The sequence below is a fragment of the Lepidochelys kempii genome, chromosome 15 (assembly GCF_965140285.1).
Source record: "Lepidochelys kempii isolate rLepKem1 chromosome 15, rLepKem1.hap1, whole genome shotgun sequence".
Taxonomy (NCBI): domain Eukaryota; kingdom Metazoa; phylum Chordata; order Testudines; family Cheloniidae; genus Lepidochelys; species Lepidochelys kempii.
Window position 1 is genome coordinate 19,974,924 of NC_136394.1, and position 15,317 is coordinate 19,990,240.

The window sequence follows — 15,317 nt, forward strand, 5'->3', positions numbered from 1 at the left end:
AAAAGGAGGACTTGTGGCACCTTAGAGACTAACCAATTTATTTGAGCATAAGCTTTTGTGAGCTACAGCTCACTTCACTCAAATAAATTGGTTAGTCTCTAAGGTGCCACAAGTACTCCTTTTCTTTTTGCGAATACAGACTAACACGGCTGCTACTCAAAAACATTTTGACTTTCCCCCCATCAAAAAAATTGTCACGATCAACACATTCATTTTGACCCAATTGTGTTTTTCAATGAAAAATTGTTGCCAAATTTTCCAGCCAGCTCTACCCAGCACAACGGGTCCCAGTTCTCTAAGCGCTACTGTAATACAAACAGGCACAAAATTCTGCTGGTTGGAAAAAAAAATAATTATGTTAAAAATATAGGGAGATCCCTGCAGTAAAAATATTGCTGATGGGCATTTCTGGTGCACTCACCCAATCCTCCTTTCTAGGAGCACAGTGGAGAGGCTGTACATCTGACAGACCCTTTGTGCACAAAACTACATGGTTTCCACCTGCAAACGCCCATTTGCATTGCACAGGTTGGGGGCGTTTCCGGTTTAATAGCCACCTGCACCTTCTTACACCTTCCTTTGATACTTTGGCCCTCTACGATTAGTGGAATTTAAACCCTGTCCTTTCCTTTTGGACGGCGCGATAGCGATGGCAGATCGGGTCTGAAGCAATGGCTCCATATTTGTACTTCCAGCCAGTATAATCAGTCTAAGCTGAACATGTGCCAATATGTGGGAGGTGGGCCTGAACACCCTGAAACTCAGAGGAACTGCTCACCCAGAGCTGAATGTGTGGTGTGGGCCCATCTCTGATACGCACAGTGAAGCCTTCACTTTGAAACATGCATCCTTGTCAAACCTAACAGCCCAGCAGCATAGCGAATTAGCCTGACTTGAGGACGAAACATACTGTCTTCAGCTGCAATGCCCAGACAGCTGATCCAGCACAGCCTGCTCCTACTACCCTCAATGCCATTTTCTCCTATCCTGTGCCTGACTGTTAATGGCGCAGAATCACACATTCAGTAGCTGAGTGCTGCTGGTTACACAAGGACTCAACACATGCTAGTTAAGCAGGAAGAAATACAGCATTCTGGGGCACATCCTGCTGAGAAAGATATGCCCCATGCTGGCTTTGCAGCAAAGGCATGGCTGGAGTGATGCCCCAAGGAGGAGATGCCCATAAGGAGGAGACCAGATCCAAGAAGAGATAAGTAGGAGCCCTGCTCAGCAGCTGTATGTGGGCTAGACAGTAAGGGAGCTCCTGCCACCTTTGAGAGAAAAATGCCAAATGGTTACATAGATTAACAATAGTTCTGCTTTGTTCCTCCCTGCTTTTAATGGCTGACCCCTGTTTAATGGTTTCAAGCTCTACATGGAAGGCTAGGGGTAGGTTGTAAACTTGTGGCACATGGCTCTCTGTGGGACTTCCAAGTTTAATGTCTTCTTTCATTAACTTGGATGTGTTAAAGCTTTAAGAGACCATTTCAAGTTGAGTGCTCCCTCTTGGTGACATATTTGATCTACAAAGCCAGCCTGTCCAGTCTCACCTGGAAACTAGTAAAGATCCACAGTAACTACATATGAAATGTTGCAGGTGTGGCCATTTAATTTTTAATAGTAATACATATGACACTAAGCAAATATTTTTAATATACTTGTAACTCCATGCTTACAAAAAACAGTATTAATAGCAGCAAGCACTCAAGTCAGAAACGTTAGTGTTAAGGCTGTACACTTAACCTTAATTCTACCCCTTTGCGCTAAAATATGACTCCTATCATAAGAGAAAAATCAGTCAATAAAGGTTGGTGTGTGTGTGTGTGTGTTTTATAGACTACGATAGTGGAAGTTTCAATATTTCAAGTCTTCAGCCTTGGCTTGGTTTTTTTAATCTTGAGAAAGTTATTATGGAAGGAATGGCGGAGGATCACAGAGCTGGGGCTGAGCAGCAAGAAGATGGATGGATGGTGTGGGGCAGATCATTGGAAGATCAGCTGCTGAGAGCTCCAAGATAGGGATGGATCCAGAAAGCTTCTGAAAAGTCTGCGATGATGTCACTGATATTTAGACATGAATAAATGGATTTACTTTACTTTTTTAATGAGGGCTACAAAACAAGCCATGTGTGAATAAAACGAGTTCAGTGGTATTAAAGTGATGGATATTTAGAGCTAAAAGACCTTAAGAGTCAGATATTCATAACCACACTAGTTTAGCATCAATATAAAAAAAATGGAATGAGAAAGTTTCACCTTCCTAATGACCAAGTGTTAGGAACTTTAAGACTCCTGACTGACCCAGTTTTCCTTCCAACTGGAGCTACTGTAACTCCAGGGGATCTTGATAATAGCTTTCCATGCTTTACAATTAGTGACACTCACCCAAGATCCCTTAATTAAGCCTCCCAGCACCCCATTTTACAGATGGAGAAAGTGAGTCCCACAGAGGTGAAGTGACTGGCCCCAGGGCACAGACAGATCCTGGAGCAAAACTACTATTTGAAACTCCCAGAAGGGCCTGGATCTCAGGTCAGCATTCAGCCCACACCCAACGTTCAGTCCCCTATTCATCCCTGCTGTAACCCCATTGAAGCAAGTGATGAATTTAGCACCTCAAATCCACCAGCTGGGCTCTGAGCTACTAGAGTTTGCAGGGCTTCACTGTGACAGCCTAGTTTCTAATATTTGCTGGATCATGTGAGGAACAGTAGCCGTAACTATTTGTACTGTGGCAGAACCCAAAGCCCATAGTCAGGACTGGGGGACGGTTGTGCTGGGCGCAGTAAGGAGACAGCGACAATCCCTGCTCTGACGTGCGTACACTAACCCGAGAGATTTCAGTCCAGCCCCCTGAGGGAGACTGCCTCACAAAACTACCGTACGTTTTGCCCTCCTGCTACACACGCCATGCCCTGCTGGAGAATGACAGAAGCTAACTTCCTGGGCTGTCAAGCCAGCACCTATCGTCTGCACTCCATTGATAGCAGTATATTTAAGGCACACAGAGTCCATTAAACTAAGCAGTGGGGTTTGTCTGAATGGTGTTAATTCTCTGCTCACAAAAATCCACTTTAGCATATTACCCATTCTGCTGCACCATCTCCTGCAACTCCCACCCAAAAAAAATCCATCAGTCGTTCAAAGTTCTTCAGCTTCTAAGTCTGATCAGTTCCAAGAGCACCATCAATCCGCACAGACAAACAGTACGCTTCTAAGGTTAGCTCGCTATAAAACTAGCCACAAAGCCCGGCTGAAGGGGAAGGTAGAGGACTATCATTTTTCTGACGGTAGTTTGAAGTAGGTGGTTAAAACGGCCTTTCGTTGAGTTAGCTCCCCATTTTAAAAAATGGAGCTTAAAAAAAAGAAGGGATTTGTGCATGGAACTAAAGTTAGAACACTTGAGCTTTGTAGCCTCTGGGTTTTCAAACACCCACTTCTTGAGCATTTCCTTGCTGGCACCATCCTCCCTTTGAACTTTGACAGTGGACTGAACAGGATTTTACTGACGTGTTTACCAGCTAAGAAATATAAAATGGGAACGAAGCCAAACTTGCTGGAGAAATTTCTTGGCTTATGTTTTTAGACTAAAAAAGCAACAGCTCTAAAATAGCTCATGATTGTCTGAGAGGCTGTGCAATTTACACTAGTGCCACCAAAATCCACGGGCCCCTCAAGTGCATTTTTAACACTTTTATAAAACAGAAGAGAGCACTGGTTTCCCTTGTGTTCATTCCTTCCCCTGAGGTTTGCTGCCTACGCACAGAGTCCCATGGACTCAGCAGAAAGTTGTCAACCTACTGTGTAAAGTGCTGTTTATGTGGTTCTTCTCTGAACTTTGCTTGGCTAGAAGTTTTCCCCACAGTCCTTTAACTCCCCAAAGGGCAGCCTCAAAAGAAAAGCCCTGCCCCCCAGCCCTTGGTACTTTCCAGCATGCAAAGACTCTGCTACATACTGTGACAACTCTTCTAATTCTTGCCCTGACCACATCACAGCGAGTTGATGCACATCTCAGCCATCCCACAGAGCAAGGTTTTATACCCACTCAAAATAAATACATGGCTTCTGAGCGTGCCTCAGGAGCTACACACTAGGCGGTGACGTATTGAGCTGCCAAGCCAGCTGTCATTTCAATGTCTCCAGGAGCTTTGTTTTGGCTGGAATGGGGAGGCTGACCGTGCACACTTACAAAATGCTTGTCAAACCTGTGCCAAGAGGACTTTTTCCCATTGCTTTAAACTACACCAGCGGTTCTCAAACTTCATTGCGCCGTGACCCTCTTCTGGCAACAAAAATTACTACACAACTCCAGGAGTGGGGACCGAAGTCCTGCCACCCGGGTGGGGATGGGGGGGGGGGCAAAGCCGAAGGGCTTCAGCCCCAGGCAGGGGGCCTGTAACCTGAGCCCTGCCACCCAGGGCAGAAGCCCTCGGACTTCGGCCCTGGGCAGCGGGGCTCGGGCTTCAGTCCTGGAGGCCCAGCAAGTCTAACGCCAGCCCTGGCGACCCCATTAAAACGGGGTCACGACAGACAGTTTGAGAACCACTGAACTACACGGTCTCAAGACCAGCCTCTGCACTGGGCAATTCTGCTGAGAAAAGCAAGTCCCGCCTCTCCTAGTGAACGAATCAGTATAAACAATAACTTACGCAAGACCAGCATTTCAAGGAAAAAAATGTTCTCAGCGAAAGCCAGTATGAATCAAATTCCCTTCGGTGGGAAAGACGGGGGTGGGAGAGCGAAAGGACAGTATTCAGCAGGGCTGGCTGGAAAACAGTAATTGTGCTTCATGAAGAATTTCAAGGTTTGAAGTAGCCTCTCTGAATTTTTTAATGAAAAAACACCAAAGATCCAGACTAGCCAAGTGGTTAGGTCACTCACTGGGTATGTCGGAGAGACAGGTTCAAGTGCGGCTTTGCAGCAATGCTTTTCCATCACAGAGCTCTCTAAATCAGGCAGAGTAGGGACTTGAACCAGGGATTCCCACATCCCAGGTACGTGCTCTAAACATTTGGCTGTAGAATGAGAGAGGCGGGAATCAGACATTTGCACACTTGCTCCTATGCACACAGGCCCGTATGTTTCAGCTTTGATGAACCAGCATATTCTGGAATTACATTTCATCAGACTGTTCCCATCATTTCTACGTACTACAGCCCACACAAAGAACTAGGTTACAGAGTAAGATTGCAAACATTCAAGAAATTAGGAAGTGCCAGAATTAAAGATGCCTATGCAACCTTCATTTGCCCTGATGGCATTTCCTAGCTTTGAGTGCTTAACTTTGCAATTTAATAAGGTTCTTTTAATAGAACGTTGTGTGTCATTTTCCAACTTTTTAAAAAAAGCAAACTGGAAAAAACCGAGAAATTCCTTGACGTGGCCTCCGAGTGACACCCACATGGGTCATCAGCAGGGGTGGAAGCTTTAGATCGACCACACAGAACTCTGTCACTGGAGCTAACCGAGTAACTGATAGCCGCAGGATGTTGTCATCCCCGATGAGAGCCGGCATGAGAAGGGGATGGAGAACACACTGTGCCCCTGGGGTTCACAGAGACTTGCCGACGGCAGAGGAATGGGGAGATTCAGGAATCTTGGATTGTGCTCTGGGGTCTGGATGGGAGTGTGCTCCAGCGGGCACAGACTTTTCTAACCCATTCCTTCCAAGTGTGACCCCTACTATCCCATCCCCTCCAACCTGTCTTGTCTCAGTTCCACACCCCTGGCTCCTCATCCCACTCCAATTCTCAAGTAGCTCATCCCAATCTCTACTCCTCAAGATTCTCATCCCAGTCCCCAACTCTTTACATGGCAAGGTCACCCCTCAGGACTCCCCCTCCCAATTTCCTCTCATTCTCCCCCGTTCCCAATCTCCTTGCCCAGCCAGTTCCAGTCTCCCACACTCCAACTCCAGTTTCTCTCCCACCCACTCTGCCAGCCTCCAGTTTGCATCTCCTCCCACCAGACTCCTTGTCCCAATCTATTCCCCCTGCATTCAAACGAGGCATCCTCCTCCTCCATGTGTTCATTTAGAACACAGGAGAGACAGGCTCCTTGCTCTCAGTTCTGATGCTTGGCTTTGCAGCAGCTCAGAGCTCCAACTACAGGGAAGTTCTGCTCAGCCCTGGGCTGGAACAGGCCCCAGTATAGATGGAACCTTCCGTGAATTTAGCTGCAAAGCTCTAGCAAGTCTCTACTGAGCATGTGCAAGCTGCAATTTTTCAGAAGTTTATAGCTTGGCCAAATGTGGGCAGATTTTCATGGGAAAGGCAAGAGGCACATCCCTGGCACAAAGGCTACCCCCTGCCAAATTTCAAGACCCTGCTCCAAAGGATGGGGGCACTAGAGCTTCTCAAAGGAAAAGTCGCCAGAGTTGGTTTTAATATGGGCAAGTCAATGAATTTTTCTCAGAAACTTTTTGGCTGAAATTTCCTCTACCCCCCCGCAAAACAACAACAAAACCTCCAGCCTAAGGCAGACACTTGGATTAGAAAAGCTGGTAGATCAAGGGAATTTGTTACCATATCAATAAAACAGAAGTTTTTTAAACTACCAAAAACCACATTTCTTATAAAAACGTTCAAAACGTAAAACACTACACACAACCCTAGTATTTGGGACATCATCTGACTATGTGCTTCTAACCTGCCCTCAGGCCTCTGAACCACGACATGTAATGTTAGCCTGACAGTGCAGCAAATCGCTCCAGCACCCCAATGCTGAAAATACTTAAGCATGAGAGGAAGCTTTAGTCCACCAGGACTACTCATATACATAAATTTAAGCCCAGGCTTAAGTGCTTGCAGGACTGGTGGGATCTAGTTATCTGCTTATCACAGGGATTCCTCAGTTGCAAACTGATACTGACCTCCACTTTGAGTTCTACTGATGAGAAGCGTTCAACAACAGCGAGGTATCATTAGCCTTAATGCTACCAACTAAGTGACACTGGAGAATGGAGACACAATCACGGACAATTTCAAATCAGTTTTATTTTCTTAAATCAGTGTTTTACAATTTAAAGCCAAAAAAAAAGTCACACAAAACACAAATTAAAAAAAAAGTTGACAATCAAGCATTACCTTATAAAGAAGATCATCATACACTTTCTCACAAACCTGAAGATACATGTTATTAGATTGAGGTTTCTTGAAATCTAGTTAAGACACTACATACAAACGCTGCAACAAGTAACAAACCCATAACGATAGTGAATAGACTACACTAGTAACTTCAAATTTTCTTCTTTTTTGCATTCCTTATTGTCTACAAAGCAATAAATACTATTTTTACCCCAAAAAAAGTTGGTTTCACGCTACATGCATTTAGATAACAAATAGAGTCACCAAAGTGATGGCAAAAGAAATCATCTGTCTTCTTTGTTTTGTCTTTCTCTTGTTGTTTGTTTATTTTTTAAATCCAAGCACAGTGGCTAAGTTTCAAGTATTGAGAAAATATATATAATATGTACACACACACTCACATACATATATATATTTATTTATATATTGGTTGAAGATCTGTAAACCACTTTTTTTTGGAGCAATATATATTTATATACGTTGAATGTGGACAAAAATTGATACATTCAAGTAATTAAGTACAGCTGGAAGGTTAGTGCTGAGCTTGCCGTGTCCACGGATCGGTACACCTGTGGCATAAACACAAATCCTGGGATGCAACTGACTAATACTTGGCAATAAGCTATTAAGTTTGGGGGGGTTGGCATTCAGTGTGAAAAGCAGGTGTCTGCTGGGAAGTTTGTTCTGGCTTGCTGTTTCCATGCTGCATCCAGGTTAACGTATTGCACTTGTAGAATTGCCTATGGCAGGACTGGTGGCGATCCTTTCCGAAGTGGTCTGCTTCTTGCTTAACATCTCCAACCGCAGGTTTGTTTTTATTTTAGGCGTAGGCACACGGAGCCACAGCAACAGCAAGCTGTGAATGAATGAAGCAATGAAGGCCTGATACTGAAGCGACACATTATGTAATCAAACTCCCCTGGAGAGGGACGGGGGTTTCTTTGCTTTTGTGTTCTGCCACCAGAAGCGTCCATCTTGCCACAGATGAAGCTGGTTCACACGTCAGAGTTGTTCCTTGCATAATATTTTGTCCAAAGAGTGTCATACAAAAACGTGCAAAAAATTACAGTGGGAGGGAGAGAGAGAGAGAGAGAGAGAGAGAGAAGTAATGAAGATTTAACCACCATACGCAAAATGTTATTGGATCCCAAAAGCTAAGCCCCAGGTTCGCATTTCGCCCATGGAGGTTACTTTTTCCACTCAGCGCTAAGAAAATACTGCCATGACACTGATAAGTTAAAACACACACACACACACACACAGGCAGCCAGTTTCCCGCCCCACACACTCACAGCATCCAAGCCTCAACAAGTCTTCAACCGCCCACACCCACAGGCCTGGTCTGGCTACACAGTCTCTGAAAAAGAAATGCTGAAGGTAACTGAACACTAAACGGGCTGGTTGGTTGGTTTTATAAAAATTAAGCAGCAAAACAATAAAAAATGCATTTTCGGTTGTAAATATGTAAGATCTCAATGTCTGTTCTTGAGCTCTTAAAAACCATGGAGCTTTGTACGGACGGTCCTTAAAAAGAACATTTAAATAAAAAAAGCCTCTTGGTACTGCTGGATTTCAAGTCAGCTTTGCCTGGCACGGAGGGGAACAGCACATGGACCGGGGGCTGCTGTTTGCTGCTCATGCACAAGATACAGTACAGTTAAATACACACAGTGACACACTCGATATATCGATACATATTCTCCTTGAGGAATATGTATTAATATAGACACACAAACGTAGTGCAAAAGAACAACGAGGAACAAAAGAACAGCATTCCCAGCAGTCGTGAAGTTCCGGGGCCACCGTGTGATGCAAAGGCAACTTGTCAAAGTTCCCATAGTGTGTAAAGTGCTTCTTTGATTCACAAAGTTAGTGTTTTTGGGGGGCAGTGGGGGAAAGGGTTATCTAACCAACAGCTGAAAGTAGGACAGCATGGGCGTGGATATGTACTGATGGGCCAAGCTGTGCAGTCAAGGGTTTAGGATACTGACCCCAATGGGGGAAAAACCATCGGGGCTTCTTGTAACGCTAGAGTTGTTTTTAAATATATATACACAACTTTCTTGTCCTTTGTTGCTCCCCGTCCAGGTAGGGATGTGACCTGCCTCCTCATGCTTGATACAAGGGAGCCTCCTCAGTGGCAATGCTGTTCCAGCATTGCTCAGGAAGTCTTTCAGAAGGTTGCAGCTGTCTTCAGCAACGCTCCAGGAAAAGAGATCCAGCTTCCCCACGGTACTCCTCTCCCCCACACAGGAAGTGCTCTGTGGCATGACATATACAAGAAGGGCGAGAATGGAGATGGGGCAGGGGAAAGGAGCAGCTGCAGGTCAACAGCAAGTTCCTGAGTGCTTGGCTATCAGTGGGGACGGGGAAAGTATGCAACTGGCCTTGAATTCTACCCTTCTCAATTCACTGAACAGTCCACCTGAAAGTTCCTGCTAACGGTTTCAGCACATCCACTGCCAGCAATGGATGCAGCACTAAAATACTCCAGCTCTGAGCAGGAGGGCAAGGCAGCAGCCTTGTCCTTTGAAGTGGAAGTGGGAGGAAGGGAATTCTCTCCTTTGCCCCCTCCACCAAGAGAGGGAAAAACCCTGCATCTCTCCTACGTCTTCCCCCGGTCTATACGGTGGGGAAGTGCTTGCAATCGCTGCTGTCATATGTCCCCCAAAAGAGAATCCAAATCCCTACTGCGGAAAACCTTCCTGACTACTACAAATAAGATCAAGCAGTGTGTCTTGCAGGTTTCCCACAGCCAGGCTCCTTCTCCACCACTGCAGCAGGCGATCGGAAACCGAAGGCGATTGGCTGGCGTGAGATTCGTGGCAAGCAGCACTTTTAAAATCACGCACAGATCCCCGATAACAGAGCCGACAACCGGCGTTCGATACACATCTTACCTGTCAGAGAGAAAGGACACAGGAAATCAGTCTCTTGCCCTCCAGCAATATTAAAGCTAACAGAATAAGCAGGAGACATACAGGATCAGCTCCTCAGCCGATGTTAATGGATGCAGCTCTGTTAATTCAATGGAGTTACATCCATTTACACCAGCTGAGTACCTGCCTCAAAACGTCCTCATGCATAGAGGAGCATGAGAAGTGGGAATCATTAGAGACGTCAGAGAACAGTACTTTGGACACTGTTCCTCATTGGGACTTCGAGTTCTCAGCAAGAAAGGGCCCTAATTCGCCTCTAAAATCAGTGGGGTTGTAGCTATTTAAACCAAGGAAGTGGTTTACGCCAGTAGTGAAGATGGCTCAAGATCTCAATAATATTTGCCAGTCTGGGACACAAAGAAATCAGGGTCTGATCAGACTCTTACGGAGGCAGGAAGTTCAAAGTAATGTGGGATTAATTCCTAAAGCTTCAGGCTCAAGATTCGGAATTCCTGATGTAAATAATTAATACCAGTAGGTGTGTGTAGCTGGGATGTACACTGGGATCTAAAATACAGCCTGTCGCACTATAACAAGAGACACGCAAGAGAGATTGTCTCATTCAGGAAGCTGTGAAATAAACTGGATTAAAGACCGTATGCTGTGTTGTTATAGCTGTGTTGGTCCCAGGATATAAGAGAGACAAGGTGGGTGAGGTAATATTTTTTATTGGACCTATTTTTGTTGGTGAGAGAGAGAGAGAGAGAGAGAGACAAGCTTTCTGGGACTACGTCTACCTCACAAATTACTTCGGCATAACACACATTGCTCAGGGGTGCGAATAATCCACTCCCCTGAGCAACGTAACTTACACCATCCAAAGTCGACAGGGTTACGTCGGCGGGAGAGCGTCTCCCGCCGACAGCTTCAGCTACCGCCTCTCCCACCGGTTGAGGGCGCCTTCGTCAGGAGCATGACAGTGGCGCAGCGGCATCGGTGCAGCTGTGCCTCTGTAACTGACGTAGCGTAGACAAAGCCTCAGTTAAAAAGTCAGTGACTAGATCTCTGCTGGGGAGAGGTGTCTTTCAGGTGGATTAGCCAGAGAGCTCTCTCTCTGAATAAGAGACATGCCTGAGACTGATGAGAAGTGTCTGCAATAGAAACCACACAGCATTCCTTAATAATCCAGTCAGTGCCTACCAGGCACTGTTAAAGCAGCAGCTCCCCCCACCCCCCGCCTTTAGTAACACTTCAGATCAGCTGTTAAAGTTTGATCATTCTTGGTATTATTTAACTGACTTATTAATAAGTATTATACATACTGTATTATTTAACTGATTGCGGGCTGGAATTCTCTTCTTTCATAAGGTACCCAGTGTCACTGAACACCTAGGTGCGGATTAGGACAACGGCCCCGCCCCTGCTGAGGAACAGGTGCAATCTAACTGGCAATTTTTGTGCCTCCAGGGGAAGAGTGTAGTTGGTGGCCGTGTAATTCCCCCGCCGGGAAGCCAGCCAGTTAGACAGCAATAATGGTTTTGCCATTGCAGTTACGTTGCCAGATTTAGCTTAGCCAGAGTTGCATTTAACCCACTCTCCTGCTTTTTGACATGATGCTAATTAGACTTTTCCCGCTGCCCCAGCGTGCGCAGGCAGGTTCTGTAACTGAGCCATACTGACCAAGGGCAGAGAGCACGGGCTCTGGGTCCACGCTAGCTCAGTGCTCTCAGAATGACACCCAACACTCGTGACAGCATGGGGTCGGAGCAGCGGGACAGAGTGTCCACTCACAAGGACAGAGGATGGGTGCTAACTGGGAGGGATCTGTTTGTCTTGGGGTGGGAAAACTAAAAGAGGGCTGGTTTGTTCTCTGAAGGGTACAAAGAGACGGGGGGGGGGGAGGTGCATCAGGAGGGGTTGCAAGGAGGTAGAAGTTCAGGTTTCAGCACTGACTGCTGATGAACAAAACCTGCCTGCCACGGTCTCAGCCATTTTGGGCTCTTTGGTTAACGGAGGGGAGGGAGGATTTGGTAAAGGGTTCGCAAGCTGACACAGGGTATGTCTACACTGCAGCCGGAGGTCTGATCGCAGGATGAGTGCTGCGTCATTACTGATGCTTTTAGCGGCGCTAGCATGATCAAAGCTAGCTTGGGTATAACCTACATGAGCTGCAATCACACCTCTGCCTGCAGGGGGGACGTACCCTTAGACGTGCATTCGGAAGAGCTGCCGCAGCCCTGATTGTCTCATGCAGTGCCCTTCACACCACAGCGACTGCTGCTTTGCTTGCCCGAGTGACCAGACTAACAGTCCCAGCTGGGAACCAAACCCACACCTTCACTTCTGCCAAACCCACTGCCCTGAGCCAGCTCCTTCACGCAGCACAAGGCTGCATTACAGCCCTAGCAATCTCTCTGCCGGGGCGGCTCCCACAGGAGCAGGTCCTTACGGCAGCGTCCTGCCGCTCTGTAAGCAGGAGGCAGGTAGCTGAGCACTGAAGGAGTTATTCCAAACAAAGACATCTTTGGTGCATCCATAAGAACTTAGCCCTGGTGGAAGGAACCCTGGAGACAGACCCTGGATCCACAGGTGGAAAAATACTTGAGGCTCTAGTAAGAAACTCCGTGCCCAGCTGCTCACATTTATTGATGTTCTCGATGTCCCCCTGCTCCGTTATGATGTTCAAGAGCCCCTCCATCAGCAGCAGAGCCTTCTGGTACCTCTGTGCGCAGTCCTCCCTGTGATGGAACATCTCGTCCAGGGCTGCAGACTGCACCTGTGTGCAAACCCCGCCCAGTTACTCCATGCAGCAGGTACAGGGGTACTATTGCCATGGAGGCTGCACCGTCAAGCCACGCTCAGCAGCACGCCCACCGAGAGCCGGGCACCATTTAATAATTGTTTATTCGCCCTAAAACGCCGTTTCGGTCAATCCAAAACCATCCACGAATTTGTGCAGAGTTTGCCAAATAGTTTCGAGGGGACTGAAAAATCGAAACGGCTCGATGGCGTCGAAAGGCAACGTTTTGTTTCAATGTTACCAACACATTTCGGGCCGGAGCTACAAAACGGCCGGAAAAGGAGGAGGAGGAAATGGTGGGGACAGCACAGACCACGGTGGCAATTCAGAGCCACAATGAACAGCCACTGGGCCAGCGAAAGAAGAGTAAAAATGACTCTATAGTCCCGTGGTTACAGCACCCACCTAGGATGTGCGAGACCCACATTCAAGTTCCTGCTGCAAGAACTATTTAATGTTTTTTATAAAAAGTGGAACAGCTTTACCAGGAGAGAGAGAGATGCCTGCCTCAGAATACCCCATAGCCCAGTGGCTTGGATACTCCCCCTGGAATGGGGGAGAGGCAAGTTCAGATCCCTTCTCCACATCAGGCAGAGAGGGGAATTGATCCTCGGTCTTCCCACATCCCAGGCGAGTGTCCTCACCACTGGGCTAAAAGCAGGGCACCATCTCCACTCTGTGCCTAGTCCTCCTTTGCTTTTGTTAAAATGTCCCAGATCAAAACGAAGAATTTCAAGTCAGGGTCAAACGAAATGTTTCAGTCAACTCAACTCTAAATGTTTTCTGACTTTTCAATTCGCTAAACATTTGTTTTTGGTTTACCCCAAAATGAAACATTTGTCAGATTTTTCTGAATTGCCAGCAACTGAAAAATCCATTATTCACCCAGTGCTACGTACGTCCCTTCCCAGCCCTCCAACGTGCAACGAGCCAGGCGTGAAAACAACCTGCCCGCACCCTGTATGTGAGCTGTGACCAATCATGCTAAGCCACGATGCACGCTGGACACTGCTCCTACAGGGCTGTGAGATCTTTACCATCTGCACGGCATAGCTGAAAATGAGCTTCTCTGCTGTGATGCTGTTGATCCGATCCATGAGCTTCTGTTTATCCAAGAAGAATCTCTGGAGTCTCATGTTCAGAGAGTGGCAGGCTGACACGCTGGATTTATAAAGTTCGTTCAGCTTCTTCACAACTAGAGCAAAAGAAACAAAATGTTCATCTCATCTTCCCGCTTTGCCTCTTTCACCTACTCCCCACGCTCCAGACCTTGGAGGAGTGTCTCAAAGGTGCTTTGTTTAAGGAAAAGCTTCAGCCGTTCAGTAGCATACAGACTGTGACATACCTGTCACTATCATGGGCTTTGACTTAGCCTTGTGCAGTAGCTTTAAGGCTCGGATATGGAGATACCCACAGATGCTTCTACTTCCCCTGCCACCAGATCTAGTTTTGTTTCTTTTAGCTGAAACAAGGTTTAGGCAATTCAGTGTGTGCACTTTGCCACACACACCACTGGGAACAGCAAACACTCCAGAAACGGAGCCTCTCTGATCCGATGGCTGGAGGCGTGATGCCAACTTGCCTCACCTATGGTAGCTGATGGAGCCTACAATGCCAAGAGTGGGCGAAGCAATGGAGCGGAGCAGGGATAGATCAATTATTTGCTGAGCAGCACTTTGCTGCCCTGCCAGGTGAACGTACGAGGACACCTGACCTCCCTTCCTGCAGGGCAGCTAGGATTTTAAGGCTCCAGGACTGCGTGATGGAGAAGAGCAAGAAGAATTTATGTAAACGTTACTGTACGTGGCCAGCAACAACAATCCAAAAGGGTGTTCAACAAAGCAAGAGACTGAGCCACTTTTAGTAGCTCGGATACACTACTGAACCAGGAGATTTTTCGAAGGCACACAGGTCTAACCTACAGAGCTAATGGGACTTGGTGCCTTTGAAGGTCTCCCTCTAATGCATTCAACTTTACATGTTAAAAAGGGAGCGTTCATCACAAAGTACCGTCAGTGCCTTTCAAACTGCTCTCACTTCCTCATTTACTTTTGAGACCCTGAATTCTAAGCAGTGCTTCATGGGGAGAGAAGGAAGAATGGAATAGCTTGCCTAATCCCCAGTGCATTTTGGTGAAAGCGCAGCTGTAGATCTAGAGGCTACAATCCACAAGGTACACAACAAGCATCTGGGAAAAGAGGTTCAGACTTCTCTATAAATGCTCAGAACAATTTGTTATTCAGGCTACAAAGGACAGCCATAGCTTTGGCTGGCCACAGCTTCTGCAAACTCATTCCCATTCTCCCTGAATATGCTCTACTTCAGAGTTCGGAGACTAGTCTCAGAAGCTCATCCCGGTTCTTAGAGAGCCCGGTGGGTAAACTGAGTGGCACCAGCCAGTGTACAGTAACGTACAGCGGATTTGGGACTTGGAAAGTTTCAGCCTCTGCCATCTTCTCTTTCAATGGGGAAGTTAGAGTCAGTTACAGAAAACCCACGGAGTGGAGTAAAATTCCAGCCACCGGGATTTACTGGTGCAGTATTTCCTTTGGCC

At 46.7% G+C, this 15,317-nt stretch overlaps 1 protein-coding gene across 7 annotated transcripts in view; it reads right to left on the bottom strand.

Moving 5' to 3' along the window:
• Nucleotides 1-6,974: 6,974 nt before the first annotated feature.
• The window catches only part of ULK1 (unc-51 like autophagy activating kinase 1), a 99,801-nt gene continuing 91,458 nt past the window's right edge, over nt 6,975-15,317 (bottom strand). For 6 of the 7 annotated variants that reach the window (XM_073313040.2, XM_073313039.2, XM_073313036.2 and 3 more), the window contains 3 exons: nt 13,801-13,958; nt 12,604-12,739; nt 6,975-9,984 (listed from right to left, as the gene is read on the bottom strand). In XM_073313040.2, the coding sequence (XP_073169141.1) occupies nt 9,929-9,984; nt 12,604-12,739; nt 13,801-13,958 (350 nt within the window). In that variant the 3' untranslated portion in view covers nt 6,975-9,928. The remainder of the gene's footprint in view (nt 9,985-12,603; nt 12,740-13,800; nt 13,959-15,317) is intronic. The other variant, XM_073313037.2, reaches the window with a different exon arrangement.